At 44.1% G+C, this 16,717-nt stretch overlaps 1 protein-coding gene across 2 annotated transcripts in view; it reads left to right on the top strand.

Moving 5' to 3' along the window:
* The window catches only part of SLX4IP (SLX4 interacting protein), a 555,936-nt gene that overhangs the window by 384,280 nt on the left and 154,939 nt on the right, over nt 1-16,717 (top strand). For both annotated transcript variants that reach the window (XM_085612687.1, XM_085612688.1), the window contains one exon: nt 7,283-7,360. In XM_085612687.1, the coding sequence (XP_085468813.1) occupies nt 7,283-7,360 (78 nt within the window). The remainder of the gene's footprint in view (nt 1-7,282; nt 7,361-16,717) is intronic.

The raw sequence follows: 16,717 nt of genomic DNA on the forward strand, positions 1-16,717 counted from the left end.
AGCCGGGGCCCCATCGGGCCTCCGCCTGTCAAGAGCCAGATCCAGCACATCATTCCAATCCCCACCCACCACCACCAGCCCCTTTGGTATATCCGCCCACACGGTCACCAGCTTCTCAACAAAACCCCAGGACAGCGGCGGCGGGGCGTATACCCTCCCAAAGATCACAGGCTCACCCCACACCTCCCCCTGTAGAAAGAGATATCTACCCTGTGCATCACTCCACGCTCTAACATGAATGTAGGGAACCCGTCTATGAACCAGCACCGCCACTCCCCGTGAACCTCGCACAAAACCTGCATGGAACACCTGAACATATCCAAACCGTTGGAAGCACAGCGCTTTCGTCCCCATGAGGTGTGTCTCCTGGAGCATCAGGATATCCGCCCCAGCACGTTTGGCCTGCTTAAGGATGGCGCCACGCTTGATCTTATCTATCGCCCCTCTGACATTCCAGCTCAAAATGTGCAGGGACCCCGAGGGACCCTGCAATCTACCCGTATCGGCTGCCATGGCAGAGCATCAGAAGCCAGACGAGCTCCAGCTGCCCAGGACATGCCACACATTGCGACCCCAACCCACGATTAGAGAGTGCGATAAGAAAACAGCAACAAATCCCAATACAACCCCTGCAACCCCCTCCCCCCACCCCATACCTCAAGAACAGAGAAGTACCTGTTGCGGCAGGCAGTGCCAGCAGACCTCAACAGGGGGTACCACTCCACACCCACCAATGGATCCCCAAACTACAACCCATCAACCCTTAGCCCCCATCCCTTCTTGGTAATACCAACCAGGATGGCAGCCCATACAGAGCTCCCCTGACCGCTGAAAATATATATTCAAGAGGCATGAATGTACATATAAAAAGAGAATATCAGTCCGCTGGTGTCTTCTGTTCCATTGCTAACCCCCCGCCCGCCAGTGCGTCCCCGGACCTAGATCGCCTCCTGGACCTGGAGCGGTGAGACTTCTTCACCCGGCCACCAGGCTCGCCACGGGTCACCCCACTCGAGGAAGAGTCAGATTCCTTCCCAGGTGGAGAGTGAGGGCGCAGCCACACCGTCTCGTCCGTCCAATTGAACACCTCCGGAGAGTCAAAGAAGTACGTGCGGGAGCGGTAAACGACCCGTAATCGGGCCAGATAAAGCAGTGCATAGGGAAGCTTAAGCTCCCGCAGGCGGGCCTTAGCCGCAAGGAACGATTGCCGCAGTTGCTGAGTCTGTTTAGTATAGTCCGGGAATATGAGGATGCGGGCATTGTTAAACTGCAGAGGTTCGTGGGCTCTGGCTTGCTTGAGGATCACATCCCGATCATGATAGTTAAGCAGTTTTGCAATCACTGGCCGTGGCCTGGCCCCAGGGGGAGGCTTCTGCAGCAGGGCTCTATGCGCCCTTTCCACTACAAAGCATTTGGAAAGGGAGTCGGCAGGTAGCCAGCCCTCTAGCCACCGGTTGAGAAACTCCTCCATATTCCCAGACTCGCAGCCCTCCGGAAAGCCAACAAAGTGGAGGTTGTTGCGCCGGGCCCTTCCCTCCGCGTCCTCGACCCTAGACGCCAGGCCCCGCTGGGTAGTCTCCAGAGACGCCACTCGTTGTTGCAGGGTAGTCACCACATCCTCTACCCCCGATATCTGAGTCTCGGTTTCGGTGATACGAGCCACAGCATTACGCAGGTCCTGGCGCAGCAGCATTACGTCGGAGCCCACTGCCCCTATTTTGGCGTCCAGGGCGTCTCTGGACTGGGTGATAGCCGCCAGGAGGGCAGCATTGTCCGGCACAGCACTCGGGCCCCGGCCACCGCCCCAGCGGGGCCCCCCGAGCCCGCATATTTATCAAGCGTGCTCTGCTTGGAAGGCCCTCCACCAGGTTTGTCCCTTGTCATGATGGGGCAGGCAGACCCCCGCAATCCTCCGTCCCTCAAAAAGCGCCGGTCCCGTGCCCCTCGCCGGGCCTCAGTGCACAGCGCAGAGCAACACTGCAGACCGATCCAAGGCCGCGCAGCTCGATTTATCTGCCGAGGCGGCCGTCCGGGAGCCCCAGCCAAGCGGCTCCAGGCAGCGCGGGCGAGGCGGCCTCACTCCACCTTACCCAGCTGGCGGACGTCAGCAACTCTCCAAGACCACAGGCGACCGGAGCCCCACAGTGGCGCCTCAGAGTCACTACCCAGGCCCCGGTACCACTGCGCCTCCCGGGTCGTAGATCTCACCAGTACCTGCACTGGGCCTCGTGCACACCCCAGGGAACTGACAGGATGCACCTCCAGGCCATCCACGAAGCGCTGCGGGCGTCCCGGGCCACCCTCCGACACCCCCACGCGGGCCGACTGCACCGCCGAACCCCCCAACAGTCCCAGATCAGCGGGACGGGGGGGGGGGAAGAAACCCCCAAGCTCGGCCACAGGGAGCAGATTTACTCACCCCGCAGTTCTCCCATCAACGCGGCAGCCCGTCTCAGCTGTCGTCGCCAGGCGCAGCATAAAGATTATTTTAAGATAAATGCTTACTTCTCAAATTCTGCGGCCTTGATATTGTCACCCTGCAAAAAGGCTGTAAACCATGCATTGCTAAAAGCACGAATGGCCTGCAATGTGATTGTCCAGTGTTGGTACTTTCTGTGTCTTTGTGTGACCGTTAAGTGTTAACGCTTCATCCTATTTATCATGAGCATGTTTCCATTTCCATTATTGTTTAAAAATGAAGCAAAACATTGTATCACTACAACTACAACTAATGGAAGTTTGATCCCCAATGTTCATGAAGGAGATACCACTTTTGCCACTATGAAATAAAATTTATAATGAAATAAAATTTATAATGCGCAGAAACTTAGCCCAAAGGGCATCAAGGCGCCTAAATAATAGCAAGGATAGTCCTGCGATGCTAGTGATATGCTTTATTAAAGAACCAGGTCTTAAGGGCTCCCTTAAAAAGGGGCAAAGATGAGATAGCCTTGAGCTCAGAGGGGAGTGCGTTCCATAAACGCGGAGCACTCGATGCAAAGGCTCTTGCTCCCCATCTTGCCTTCTTGATAGCGGGGATAACAAGAAGATTGTGTTGAGCAGATCTAAGACATCTGCCAGGGACATATCTAGACAGCAGAGATCCCAATCCATCAGTCGGTCCTGCCATAAGTGCCTTGTGAACTAGACAAACAATTTTAAAAGAGATACGATGTTCAATGGGCAACCAATGAAGATTCTTCCTAGCCAGAGTGACAGAGGCTGAGATAGGAAGGTCAAGGACAAATCTTGCTGCTGCATTCTGTGTTGCTTGTAGACGCAGCAGCAATCCCTTGTTGATCTGAGTATATAATGCGTTACAATAATCTAGGCGAGACCCGATCAGTGCAACAGCTGTTTGTTTTCTTGCTTGTGGTGATAAGTAGTGAACTATTCTACGGAGGATTTTTAAAACTCCCCAACAGGTAGATACAGTTCTATTTATCTGCAAGTTCATAGCCAGCTCAGTGTCAAAAATGACCCCCAAGTTTTTTGCAGACTGAGAAGGGGTTGGGCAAGCCCCCAACGAAGGCGGCCACCATTCATTCGACCAGGCATCTCTATCCTTTCCAAAGATGAGGACCTCCGTCTTGTCGCCATTCAACCTCAGAGAATTAAGGGTCATCCAGTCGGCAATCGATTGCATGCAGCTCCTGAAACCTGCAGCCGAGATGCTAATAGACTGCGACACAGACACCATGATCTGTGTGTCGTCTGCGTACGATACCACCTCCATCCCCTGGGATCTTACTAGTCTCGCAAGTGGGGCCACATAGATGTTGAAAAGGGTCGGACTTAAAGCCGACCCTTGTGGCACTCCACATTGCATAGACTTTACAGGGGAGAGGTAAGTATCCATTTTGACCCTCTGCTCTCTTTGGTCTAGGAAGGAGGATAACAGGTTAAGAGCGGACCCCTCTACACCCATCTCCCTAAGTCGAGATGTTAAGACCGCGGGAGAGAGGGTGTCGAATGCAGCAGTCAGATCCAGTAGAACCAGTATTGTGGTCAGGCCTTTATCTACATTCATCCTGATGTTATTGGACACGACAGTGAGTGCAGATTCCGTGCTATGTAGTTTTCTAAACCCATGTTGAGTTTGGTCCAGAAAACCAGAAGACTCCAAAAATGTCGACAGACACTGATTTAGATGCATCTCGAGCATTTTAGCTGGAGCCGGCAGTAGAGAAATAGGTCTAAAATTTTTTAATACTGCCGGATCCAGTGATGGTTTCTTCAATAGCGGCTTTACAATGGCTCTCTTCCAGGCCGAGGGGAATACACCATGTTGTAAGGCATTATTCATAGCATCCAGGATGTGTGGTAAGAGGGTGTCCCTGCACTCTTTCAGAGTTTTTAGGGGGCAGGGATCCAGAGGAGAGGAAGATTTCGTCCGATCCAGCAGGAGGTTAAGATTTCCGAGAGTAATGAGGGGAAATTTAGTAAAAATCTTATCGGGGTCCTTTGGCCAGGTTTCTAACATTGCCAGATTAGTGATAGTTTGTGTTTCCAGAAGATTCTTCTGTATTTCCAATTGCATGGAAATATCCACTACAGAGGTATTCAGGGAGTGTGTACTGACAGAGAATTAAGTGTCAGAGTACTATTTCTTAAATGTCAAAGAGTCATTGTTACAAGTCAGTGTGTATCTTCCATAACATTTTCTTTTTATATTTGTGTTGTTTTTACTGCCTATTTCTAGTGGAATATAAATATTTTACAAATTGCGGTCTGTTTCGAGCTTGTTGGTATAGTATCAATATACAATATTGGGTTTACCTAAGATTTCTAGCATGAGGCAAAAAAAGAGGCTGGTCTATTGAGGTTTTTTGCAAGAATCTGTGATGTTAGTAACTGGCAAGGTTAAAATGCTACCCGTGGGTCTTATTTTTAAGATGGCAGTTTTGTATTTTGTGATTTGGAAAAACGATAACCCTGATATTCAAGATTGTATAGGCGCTATGTTCCACCAGCTTCCCGAGTTCTTGGAAAGCTCTCATAAGAAGGAAAATATGTGTGTGTAAATCAAGATGATTTATGAAGCGTTTCAAGGTGGGGAACCTCGATATATACATCGTTGAATATTTCATGTGGTTAAACCTGCCAATAATTTTGTGTTAGAACAAGGTCTCAAGAAATTATCATTTTCTGTGGTTACCAAGTACCTGATCGTACCCATTAAACAATTGTAACTTTTTTTTCACAACTTAATTTTATTGTTGACAGCCAATACATGTTTGGTGTCACGAGGAACACCAATAAAATGCAATAATTTACAGCGTTAATGATGTCAACATTTCCAATGTTAAGCAAACTTATTTGAAAATAACTTTTTAAAAAGAAACAATAGTGCCATACTAAGAATGCAGAGAATACCAGTAGGTCTTAGGTACACATGTTCAAGCCATTCATTTTGAGAACAATCATAAATTATGATTCATAATCAACATCTAGAACACAGCACAGCACAGTCATGCCGGCAATTGCTCCGCAGCAGATGCAGAAGGAGGAGGTTCTATATATAATAACAATTGTAACTTTAACAATGTGGGTATCGAATATGCTCCTGATTTAACTATTTTGAATATTATACAATTTCCTTACAACTGAGTTCTCAGAGTAGGACAATGGTGAGACCCTCAGTTTTTAGGTCCTCAAAAAAGAAATCTTATGGCGGTCTTGGACTTTCTGAATCAATATGAGTAAGTTAACTACTTGAGAGTCTTATTTGATTAGAAAGGTACCTGGACCCCCTGGACCTGGACCCCCTTTTATAACCACTGAAAAAATGTATTCATGCGACCCATTTGTGTTGTCTTTGACTAACGAGGCTTGGGGAAAAAAAACTTTGAATACTTCACTGGCGATTTATCAGGCAAAATGTTTGTCTGCAGATGCTAACAGACAGTAACATTTGCGGTTACTCTGGTAGTACTATACTACAGACTGTGAAAAACAAAATGTCGTTTGAACGTTCCCCAATCTACTCCAGCGTATATTGCACATCAAGAGCTGGGTCTTAATTATCGGATTAGTTAGCCCTTCCTCTTTTATCAAGATGGATAAGTATTTGGTGGCAGCCTAAGATGAAATTGAACCACGACATACTGCGGATTGTTTCTCTCTTAATAGGGTTCCGCTTATTCCCTTGTTATTTTATGTTGATAAAATTTTGCACATTTGAGGCGCCCTGATCTATTTGTCAATCCTAATAAAAGTGTTAAAACTGACCTGGAGGGTGCTCCAGGGGCATCATCCCTCCTCCCCTCTTTTTCCTCTCCTGGGGTGTTGTTTCCCCCTTATATTGTTGGAAGGTTATCCTTTCCAGGTTTGATATTAAGAATTCTAAGAGATAAAAATATAGGTATACCGAATTTGTTATATATATCTGAACATTGATCACTCAGTCTTTTCAATAGTGACAGGCCTCTGTGTTTCGCTAATCTTTAGTGCTCTTGGGGCCTCTTTAGCAGAGGCAATACTCTATTACATTTCCCAATGGGACCGCACCACATAGGTCTGCTTCTGTTTTTAGTTCTTCCCCACCTTTAGATTTGGGTTACAGTGTATTGATTATGTTTGACGGAATCGCAGTGTTGTATATTGCGACCTATGATGGACTTTGGCTTTAACTCCTTTGCTGTATGTCTCCTACTCGTTTGCTTTCTTGTGTTTAATTATATTCAATGTACAGATTTGAAATAAAAAAAAATTACCTGGAATAGGAAAACTGATGCCAGGCTAAAGTGGAGTTCCTGGAATTTTCTAAGCCCCCCTGTCTGAGCATATTTATCTCTGAAAGCTGTGTTTTATGCAGAGGTGTATCTTCCATCAGTGACTAACCCTAACCATTGTATTTGTTAACCCGATATAAGTGTCACTTAGCTCATTTACTTTTGTCTGTCGCAAAAGGATGGAAGAATTTTTTAAAAAACTAGGTCCTAACGGCTACGAACATGTGTCTTTACAAAAAAATAACTCATTTTTTGTTATTCTGTGCTATTTATGCCAAGCCTAGGTGAGGTTTTATTATTACCCTTTTAAAGGGGATTAATTGTATTGTATTCAAGGGTCTCTACCTATGATGTTTTTGCAATTGTTAAATAACGCTCTTACTTGTTACTCTGGTGCATGTTTTTTATCTTCAGCTGTGAGCATTTGACGATTATTCGATTCTTGATTTCAGTAACTTTGTGTTTCCTAATGAATTGTGTTTGTATGGACTTTACACTTAAGAATGATGATTAATCCATGATGGGTGAACGTGTTGTCTCTTTTGCAGGCACCCGCTGTCGTATTGCTGCATACTTCATAAAAAGATGGGTCAACCTCCGTTGCATTTTAAAACAGCAGTATCGTGGTAAAGTATATCTCAATTTGAGTTCCCTATTTTCCGATCTTGTCTTTAATTCGCATGCATCTATGATTTGTTTCCTGTTGTGAAATGAAGTAATTCACAGAGCTCTCAATTAATGCAGTGTCTAATGTGGTCTGCGTGGACTCCCCCAGGGCAATCAGGTGGGTTGCACAAGCCTTTTGTTTTTATGATCAGTTTTAATGTGTCTCCCAAACGCGTTTGCCCTTTGAATCACTTTAGTGAATCAGTCTTTATTGTCTTTTGTAAAGTTAACTGCATGGTACAAGTGTATGCAAGCGAAAACATTTGTTCAGCCCACTGCCATAAATCCTCACAATACATGTGGTCATTGAGCCAAAACCGTTTTCATGTTTCCCAAAGCTTACATGTTCTGTCAGGAAGTGACATCAGCTCATTGCAGCCAACATCAATAAAGAAGCAACAATAGCTGCCCTTTGTTTTTCTTTTAAATCCAAGGATCATCCTGGAGTAAGCTAGCTGTAGTTTCTCAGAAAATCATGACTGTTCAAGTAGCATAAAATAATTAGGACCTTAACACGCAGAGAAGCCGTTTGCCATTAGGCTCACAAATCTGATTGCAAAATCATGTTTGTGAAAATTGAGTTATGGCATTGAAGGAGTATGGTGGAGGGAGAGAATGGCATTTTGTGACATGACTGAGATCGTAAACTCTATTGTAAAGCTGGGGCGATATTGGTACCACAAATGAGTCACATGTATACACACAGTACTTCTAACATAGCTGTAAAATGGGAGTCGGAGGAAAGGAAAGTGATCCCCTAACATATACACAGTCACCACCCACCCGATGAAAAATTGTTGTCGCACGGTACTGAAAGTACACATGCGCAAACTGCTGCCTCGCCCTCATAGGCAGTGCATAGCACATCAGAAAGGAGTACAACCATGAAATGTCCCTATTTCCGATTCAAAGCATTACCGCAACTAAAACAGTAAAGCAAGGGACAACTCTTTCAGCAATGGTACCTCTTCGAAGCCCATACATGAATCCCAGACAAACAGAAAGACGTAGAGGACTAATAGTATGCAAAGGCATCATAATCAGTTACTCAAATCAAGACGGCTGTCTTCTACATTAGGAAGTATCCCATTCCCAATATCCACATAAACCCTGCACTTGCAGGCATCGGGTACATACCTACCAACCTCTGAAACAGAGTATCAGACCAGGAATTGCTGGCCATACTATTAATACTACAGTTTCAGCATGAGACAAATAACAATGTGCTTGCATCTAACCGCAGGGTCCCATTGTTGACACTAGCACCAGCCATAGTACGACAGAATCCTCAACATTAATAGATGCTTTAAACAAGGACAAGGAAGAACTTTTAAGTGACCCACACGGCACGCCGGCATAGCAAGGCCCAACCGCCACCCTACTTCTTCCAGCAAAAGATACCGCACAGCCTCCTGCAGGACCAAGCCAGATGCGAATACTCATTCACCCAAGAAGTCAACTTAAAGGACACCATAATAGCCAGAACAATTCTTCATACTAGGATCAAGCAGCAACGTACCCCTTTACAAGAGCCAAGTATCCGTTACTACAATTAAAAGTGTAGGCACCAAAGATGTGTAACGGTCCTCCACTTCAATGCAACTGGAAAATATAGATGTTTGAGACTGTGTTATAAAAATGTGCTCACCTGAGTAAGGCCATCTGGCAATTTTTGGACCAATAACTATCCTGCATATTAAAATATACCAATCCTTGGCTGCTGGCCCTATAACATGGGCTACACTGTGAGTTACCTTGTGAAGAGTGCTAACACAGGTAAGTAGATTCTGCTACCAGGCAACTGAATATCAGCTATTAACTGTTGCACCACCTATGGGTGAAGTCCTCCTACCAAGGTTTGAGAGGTCAAAGGAAAATCCTGTTACCCAATTACTTTCAATGTACTTATGGATCTATAAATGTATCACTTTCTTCTAATTCAGCATATCAAATGCACGACCCTATTTCTCACCCTATACATCTATCAATATATCCTCTATACCCACTCTCTCATTTATCCCAAACCCCATACCACTACTATGATCCCCAAAATAACCCAGGGATGTGGAATTCCTATAGCCCGACGCCCAGGACATATTGTTTGGGGTCAAGGGCAACAAGTTTTAATGTGCATTTTGTCCTTGGGACAAGCAGGCCCAACCCACTGCAGCACAAACCCTTTGGCTGCCAGTTTGCAGTACCACATTAAGGATCAGGGAAAGGAACTGCCTGCAGTTAAGTTAATATTTGTGTGCATATGTTAATGCTGCTCAAACTTGTATTTATGGTTCATTAATTGAAAGCCTTTATTATTAGGGTGAGCGCTCTCAGTAAATCTAAGTTCTGACTACACTACTGACAGTGGTTCCAGTATAAAAATGTGTACACACGGTTTCAAAGTTTAGAAATATGAGGCTATGCAAAATGCTCCCAAAATGCTCTGATTAGATGCAAATATTTGCAGAAGCTTGAAAGCAAGATTAATGATTCTTTGCTTTCAATATAAAATGTCCCTAAAAAATGAAAGTAGGAAAAACATTTTTTTGCTAAACTACTGTAAAAATTCAGGTACCATTTCTTTGCAGCATCATTTAGCAAAATGTGTTGATGCATGCTAGTATTTTCCCAAAATATTTATATTAGAAAATCAGTGTAACCAGTTTCAATAAAATTTTGGGAAACATAAAAATAAACAAGCATTGGAAAAGCCAGTAGGTTTGAAATGGTGGTCAGCTTTTTAGTTTTGGCAATGCGTGACTTGTTTTGCCATGGTTTTTGTAAAACCTTATTGATGTGAGAGCTGCCGGACCCTCTACATTATAACAAACATTGGCAAAAGCAAAAATTGTTTTTGGTCTAAAAAAAAAAAGCACACGCTGCCACATTAGTTACTGGAACTTACCAAAACTACTTTGTGTGGTGATATGCTCCTTGTGAAAGAGCAGAACGCTGTCACTCACCGTGAAGCCAGCCGATAAAGAGAGAGAGCGCGCTAATTTTAAAAAACACAAAAGGTCATGGTTAACGCCAGACCAAATTAAGGGCCCAATTATTAAAGAAAGTCTCAAAAGTGCACCCTTGGTATATATCCTCGCATTAAGGGCAGCTATATGGCTTTCGTGAATTCACATGAATTTTCAGCAGTAGGGCAACAAATAGTACTCCTAGAAAATATTTGTGAACTGCATTTTAGCATGAGCAAATATGCATGTGTAGATTTGCTCATGCGAAAACCTGAGTGTTTGCAAGTTTATTTTCCCTCCAACCACTTTTTTCCCAACTCTGGAAGAAGGTTTACATCTGCTATTGTCAGGAGTAAATTTCCAACATTTCTCAGTATTGGAAAAGACTAGACAAGAGTTGTTGAAAACCCTTAAAACATGCAAGTTAGTAGGTTTGCACAGACTCAAAAGGACATTCCAACCCTGGAACTATTGTTTACCACTACCTTCAGTCCCAGTATGTAGATCTGCGGAAACGTAGCAACATAAAGGGATTGCTAGTATTCAAACACTACTATGGTATGAGCCCTGGCATAATCAGAGAGGCTATATAAGAGCTCTTATATAATGAGATTGCTGCCATAATTTGTCGCCACACAACATGGCACCAAAGGGGCAAGTGGATTTTGTTACAGGACAAGTAGATTTATGAAGCAACCTGCCCCATGGACAAGTAGATATTTTAATAAATTCCACACCCCTGTAACCCTTTCTAGACTCTCCCTTACTCTACCCCTCCTTGCATCATCTGACACCTCTTTTACTATACCGATCCCCAAAACAAACTTTTCTAAACTCTTCCCTCTGACTCTACCCCTCCACAACCCCTTTTTACTCATCCAAAAACCTCCGCCTACTGCTATGACCTTCCCCCCCCAAAAAATATCCAAATCCTTCACTCTCCAATCCCTGCAATATACTTTTCAATCAAAATAACAGACTAACATGTTCACTTCTCAAATTTCATATTCAACTATACTAATTTACTACTAACACTTTATGGGTCCCAGAGTAGCGTGCTACTCGCCAAAAAAACGCTTCACCACCTCATCAGAGGTAAGCAAGCATTATATAAATGCAAACCTTTTTTCCTCTTCTATCCCTCCGCTACCTTTCTCTAACCAACTGAATAACACATCCACCACTCAAACTACTTTCATATTCCACATACTAATTTTCAACACTAATCCTTTATGGGTTCCGGAGTAGCATGCTACTATCCAATAAAGCGCTTCAACACCCCATCAGGGCTACAAGCGCTGTATCAATGCAAACCTTTTCCCTTTTCTACCCTTCCCCAACCCTTCTCAATCCAAATAACTGACTAACATATCCACCACTCAAATTACTTTCATATTTCACTATACTAATTCAACACTAATCCTTATGGGTTCCAGAGTAGTGTGCTACTCACCCAAAAAAGTGCTTCAAACCCCATCAGGGGTAACAAGCACTATATAAATACAAACCTCTTTCCCTCTTCTATCCTGCCGCTACCCTTCTCTATCCAAATAACTGAATAACATATCCACCACTCAAATTTCCTCATATTTCACTATACTAATTCAACACTAATCCTTTACGGGTCTCGCAGTAGCGCGCTGCTCGCCGAAAAAGGCCTTTGATGCCTCGTCTGGGGTAGTAAGCGCTATATAAATGCAATTAAAATACAATTGTTAATGGAGTTTTTGTAGCCCACCATTGCAATAATGACAATGCAAACTATGCCAGAATCTGGAACTTAGGGCCAGGTGAACCCAGAATACATTTAAGCTCTTTGTGGGGTATCATATTTCCATTTCCTAATCATGCACATCTTTGCCACAGCAAGGGCTGTAGCAAAACAGTTAGGGTAGTGTTTAGCCATACGTCAAACGCCTGAAAGAGCATGTAGCATCACCATGTGTGACATTAATGGTATATCCCACCCCTCTACTACCTCCATTTCTGTATAAGTTTCCTACCAATATTGTGTTAGTCGTAGACTTGCCCACAAAATATACAATATATCTTCTTCTTGTCAACAACTCCAACAATTGGAATTAGGACTCAAGTTTAATCTGTGCAACTGTTGTGGTGCCCAGTGCCACCCATTTGTGACCTTGAAGACACTAAGCGTCGGTTTCATTCGGGCAATGAATCACATCGCAGACCGATGGGGGTTAAAAGGTCGCTTTTATTTCAGCAACAACAAAACAGTATCATAATGTAATCAATGACTTTCAAGTAACCCCGCCACCCCTCCTTGATGCCCCATGAAAAATCCCTATATCGATCCCCCAATGAAATTTCCCCCATATCGATCCCCCAAGATATTTCCCCCATATCGAATCGAATTCATGAATTTTCCCCCCAAATAGGTACCCAATTCTCCCCCATCTGGAACCTCGACCCCAACCCCTTATCTTTGTTTCCATTCTGTCCTAAGCTATTCTGCCTGCCCCAACCCTTCCTGCCTGCCTCAATCCCGTCCCAATCTACCTCTAGTGAAAAAAGGAAAAAGTACCATGGAACCCCGGAAACCTCCCCAAAAAGAAAAAAGTGCAACTATGAAAATTGTACCAAAAAAGGGGAAGGGTGGGTGGGGCACAAAATGAGCGTGCTGCCTGCCTACCTCTCTTCAGGACCCCCAACTGCCAATTATTAAAACGTGGCGTTTAAAAACGCGGCGTTCTAAAGCAGGCGCCTCGCCTGCACGCGCTCGGTCTGGGCGACACCAACTGCCCGGAGCTGCCCGGGGGTGGACATTCTTTGAATGCCACCCCCATTCCCACAGCCTTTTTCTGTGTACTCATGTTCCAGCGAGCTTTGACTTTGTTTTTCAAGGCCCTGAAATGTATGTATCGAGAACTCGTGTTCTACAATTGTCCCGTATTACCCTGACAGAACACCACTAAATGGGCTCCACTTGTATAAATATGTCTCAGTGGGTGAGGTAGGATGATCATAATGGGTTTTCCCTCAGATCGATCTTAAATAGTGAGTTGGGTGCAAATGTCTCTACTTTTGATTAGCTGGTATATTGTAGTCCGTCATGAAGTAATTCATGCATGTTCCGTAACCCTGCATCAGGCCACAACTTCTACCCAGTGGCATAGACGCCCATTTTTAATTTCATGTTCCTCCACAGTGGGAACTCAGCATGCACGTGTGGGTGTACCTTGAGCAGTTTATGTATTACTTGCCAAGCATGTCTTGGAGAGTCCAATATCTGGTTATCTGCCCTTCTTAAGTCCTAGTGACCCCATAAACGAGCTCCTTGCTGTCCTCTGCTACTATCAATTATATCTCTATTGTCAGCCATGCCGGTGGTATGTCATATTGGTGGAATAATCGTAAAATAAGGTGCATGTCTATTAGCTAATTAATAAGAGTACAAGATGAGGCATTCTTAAACCTCCAGTTTTCGAGGAGGCATATAAGTCAGACATTTAGATACGGTTTATTGTCACCCAAGTGGAGTTTTTAAGAGTTGCGTATATATCCCTTACTGGTCCTAGGAATGGGCATTGTCAGCTTCCAAATATATAATTAAGCCTAGGTGCCACATTCATTTTTACAATTTGTCCTCTTCCCCGTAGCAACATTTGTAGCGCCTTCCAGCTCTGGAAGTTGTCTCACTTTTTGAGTAAATATGCTACACGTGTCTGCACATTTCTAAGTAAATACAAACAAGATGTTTGGATAAGGCAACTCAGGGAACATTGGATGCCTTCCGGGCTATGGTAAGCACCCTCCTGTCTGCTCCTTCTGGCTGCTCTTGTGGAGTCAGCATACCATATAGTGATCAGTAGGAGTGAACAGGCCTTTCTGCCTGTGTCACTGGAGAGAAGCCTACAGGCTCACTCATTTAAAAATCCACTGCTGTGTGCTTAACTCCCCATGCACAGTACTGCACAGTGTGTGTGTGTGTATTGTACATGTGCTGGCTTTATTTGTGCCTGTGAATGGCACAATATGTGGATTGTGCAGTGGGTGGGTGTTATTGTCATGTGCCAGGTGTATATGTACATGGAAATGGTACCTACGTGAAGGATGTAGTGCTGTACAGTGCTGTGCTTGTGAATGTTACAATACATAGAAGATGCTGGGCTCCATTTTGGGAAACCCAGGGTTAATTGGAGGAACATAAGGAGGTAGATGAATCCCCCAGATACATTTCTAGATTGCTGCATTCCTGCGAGCCGGTTGGGACACATTGGAGGAAGGGAGAGCCAGGCTCTATAGCACACTTCCAAATGTGCTCTTTGATTCCAAGAAAGGTCACTAGGAAGGGACCCGGACACATCTCTGGAAGGATATGGGGCTGAAAAGAGAATCATAAAGAGTAGGGCTGAGCCCCTGGGGTAACCTTTTTGAAACACATATTACTGCGGCTAATATCCAGGTGTGAACCTCTAGTCACTCCCATGGCCTGTGTTATGGGGCTACCAGATGTGGAGTCGCTCCTGCTATGACAGACTGCTTTCTGGAGAATGGGCAGGATAGAGGAGAAGGCATATCAGAAGTAAGCAGATGCCCCACATAAACTTCAAAGACTCTTAATCACATTTGGTGTCTGAAAATGGACTATAAAAATGGGAGCTTGAGGCCCCCAAAATTGTCAATTGTGAATCAGCTAGTCGGGATGTGCGAGGAGGAAAAGCTCTGTAACTCCTGCATGTGACCAGGACAGGGGACCAAGGCACTTACTGTAGACAGCCGCTGCAACTTAAGCAGCCGCAAAGGAAGAGCACTCGGAGACTCCAGGCTCTCATGTCCTGCTGGTGCATTTTTTACTTTAATGAAGAGTCGGTGTGAGACTCCTCAGACTAGGACTATTGGTAAGGCTTACCTTAAATGCCATCTATAGTAAATGGGGAATAACCACTACCATTAGCGAGAGGGGAGTGGGACTCAGGGAGCCGGCTATAAAACAATAGAGTCCTGACCTCAGGGGACTATGTGTATTGTTTGTGAATGTTGTGTTTGGTGTTTAGACAAAATATTGGAAAAAAATATCAAGTGGACAAATATCGTGTATAGAATATTGAGGACAAAAATATTGTGAAGATAAGTTTCTGTAGGTAAGCAAAGTTTTACTATATATAACTCCACATATATCATATAATATATATCGTCAAGATACATAGCTGTGGAGTTAAAAATAGTAAAAGTAAATAGTAAAAAATGTGCACTTACCTTCTCGATATTTTGGTCCTTGATATTTTTGACACGATATTCTGTCCACACAATATTTTTGTTTCTGATATTCTGTCAGTGATCCATCGTATTTTACTCTGTGTTCATATGTAAATACTCCTTTTTTCATAAACAGGTATTTGGCTGGACTGTCATTTATTGCTGCTGCATCTGAATGTATTTTTAGTTGTGAGCCTGTCTCCCCCGCACTCCTCATGTATACTTCCCACCAAGAAGCCATGGACTGCTTGACCCACTCCATCACTAACAGTCAGTCAAGTGTTATAGGGTTACTTCGCCCAGTTGCTCAGGATCCATAGTAGGTCAGGCCCCAGGACATCAGGATTAAATGGCCTCATCCCTCATGGTTGGCACCAATAGCTCCTGCTTCCCCCTTGGCCATCTGAACGGGGCTCTAAGAATAATAAATCCAAATAGTAAGAAAAATTTAAGAAACATTTACATAAAGCATAGATAACTGAGTACCAGTTTCTGATTTATACATGTGAAGAATTGTGTTATTTTGTCTCTGTGTGTCGCAAATTAAAAAGATGGAAATGGGGAAGAAATTAAAATTTCCAAAATGCTTTATTGGAAAGAAAACAATCAGGGTAGGCCTGGGCAAATATTAGCATTGTTCAGAATTTAAGATTCATAGCTAGTCTTTGGTATAAATTGAAAAGCATCCCATGCCCTAAATTGCCATGATCTTAAAGCCATTCTGAACCCGTAGTGTCACTGTGGCATAACCCTACCACTTTCGAGTCAGCCAGAATGGTTTAACCGAAATATAGTTTGATTGATTTGATAAAACACTTACCTCACTTAGCACTTATGGAAATATGAACACTGTTAAGTAACACTTTGGGGTCGATTCCAATGTCGTTCGGAAGGGCTTCGAATCAGATTCGGGTTGGCAGAATCCAATCCAGAGTCCTTGTTTCCGACCAACTCGTTCCCAGTTACGAATGAGGCCTTGAAACCGTTAGCATAACCGAATAGGTTCCGGAAGGCATTCGGACAGGACGAGCCTTCCGGATCTGATTCGTACAGCTCTATGGACTTGGTTTCCGAAACGAGCGAGTACGATGAACGATTCGGACAAACTTTCCGATTCGGTTTCACCGAAACAAA

Source organism: Triturus cristatus, chromosome 6 (assembly GCF_964204655.1).
Source record: "Triturus cristatus chromosome 6, aTriCri1.1, whole genome shotgun sequence".
NCBI classification, from domain to species: domain Eukaryota; kingdom Metazoa; phylum Chordata; class Amphibia; order Caudata; family Salamandridae; genus Triturus; species Triturus cristatus.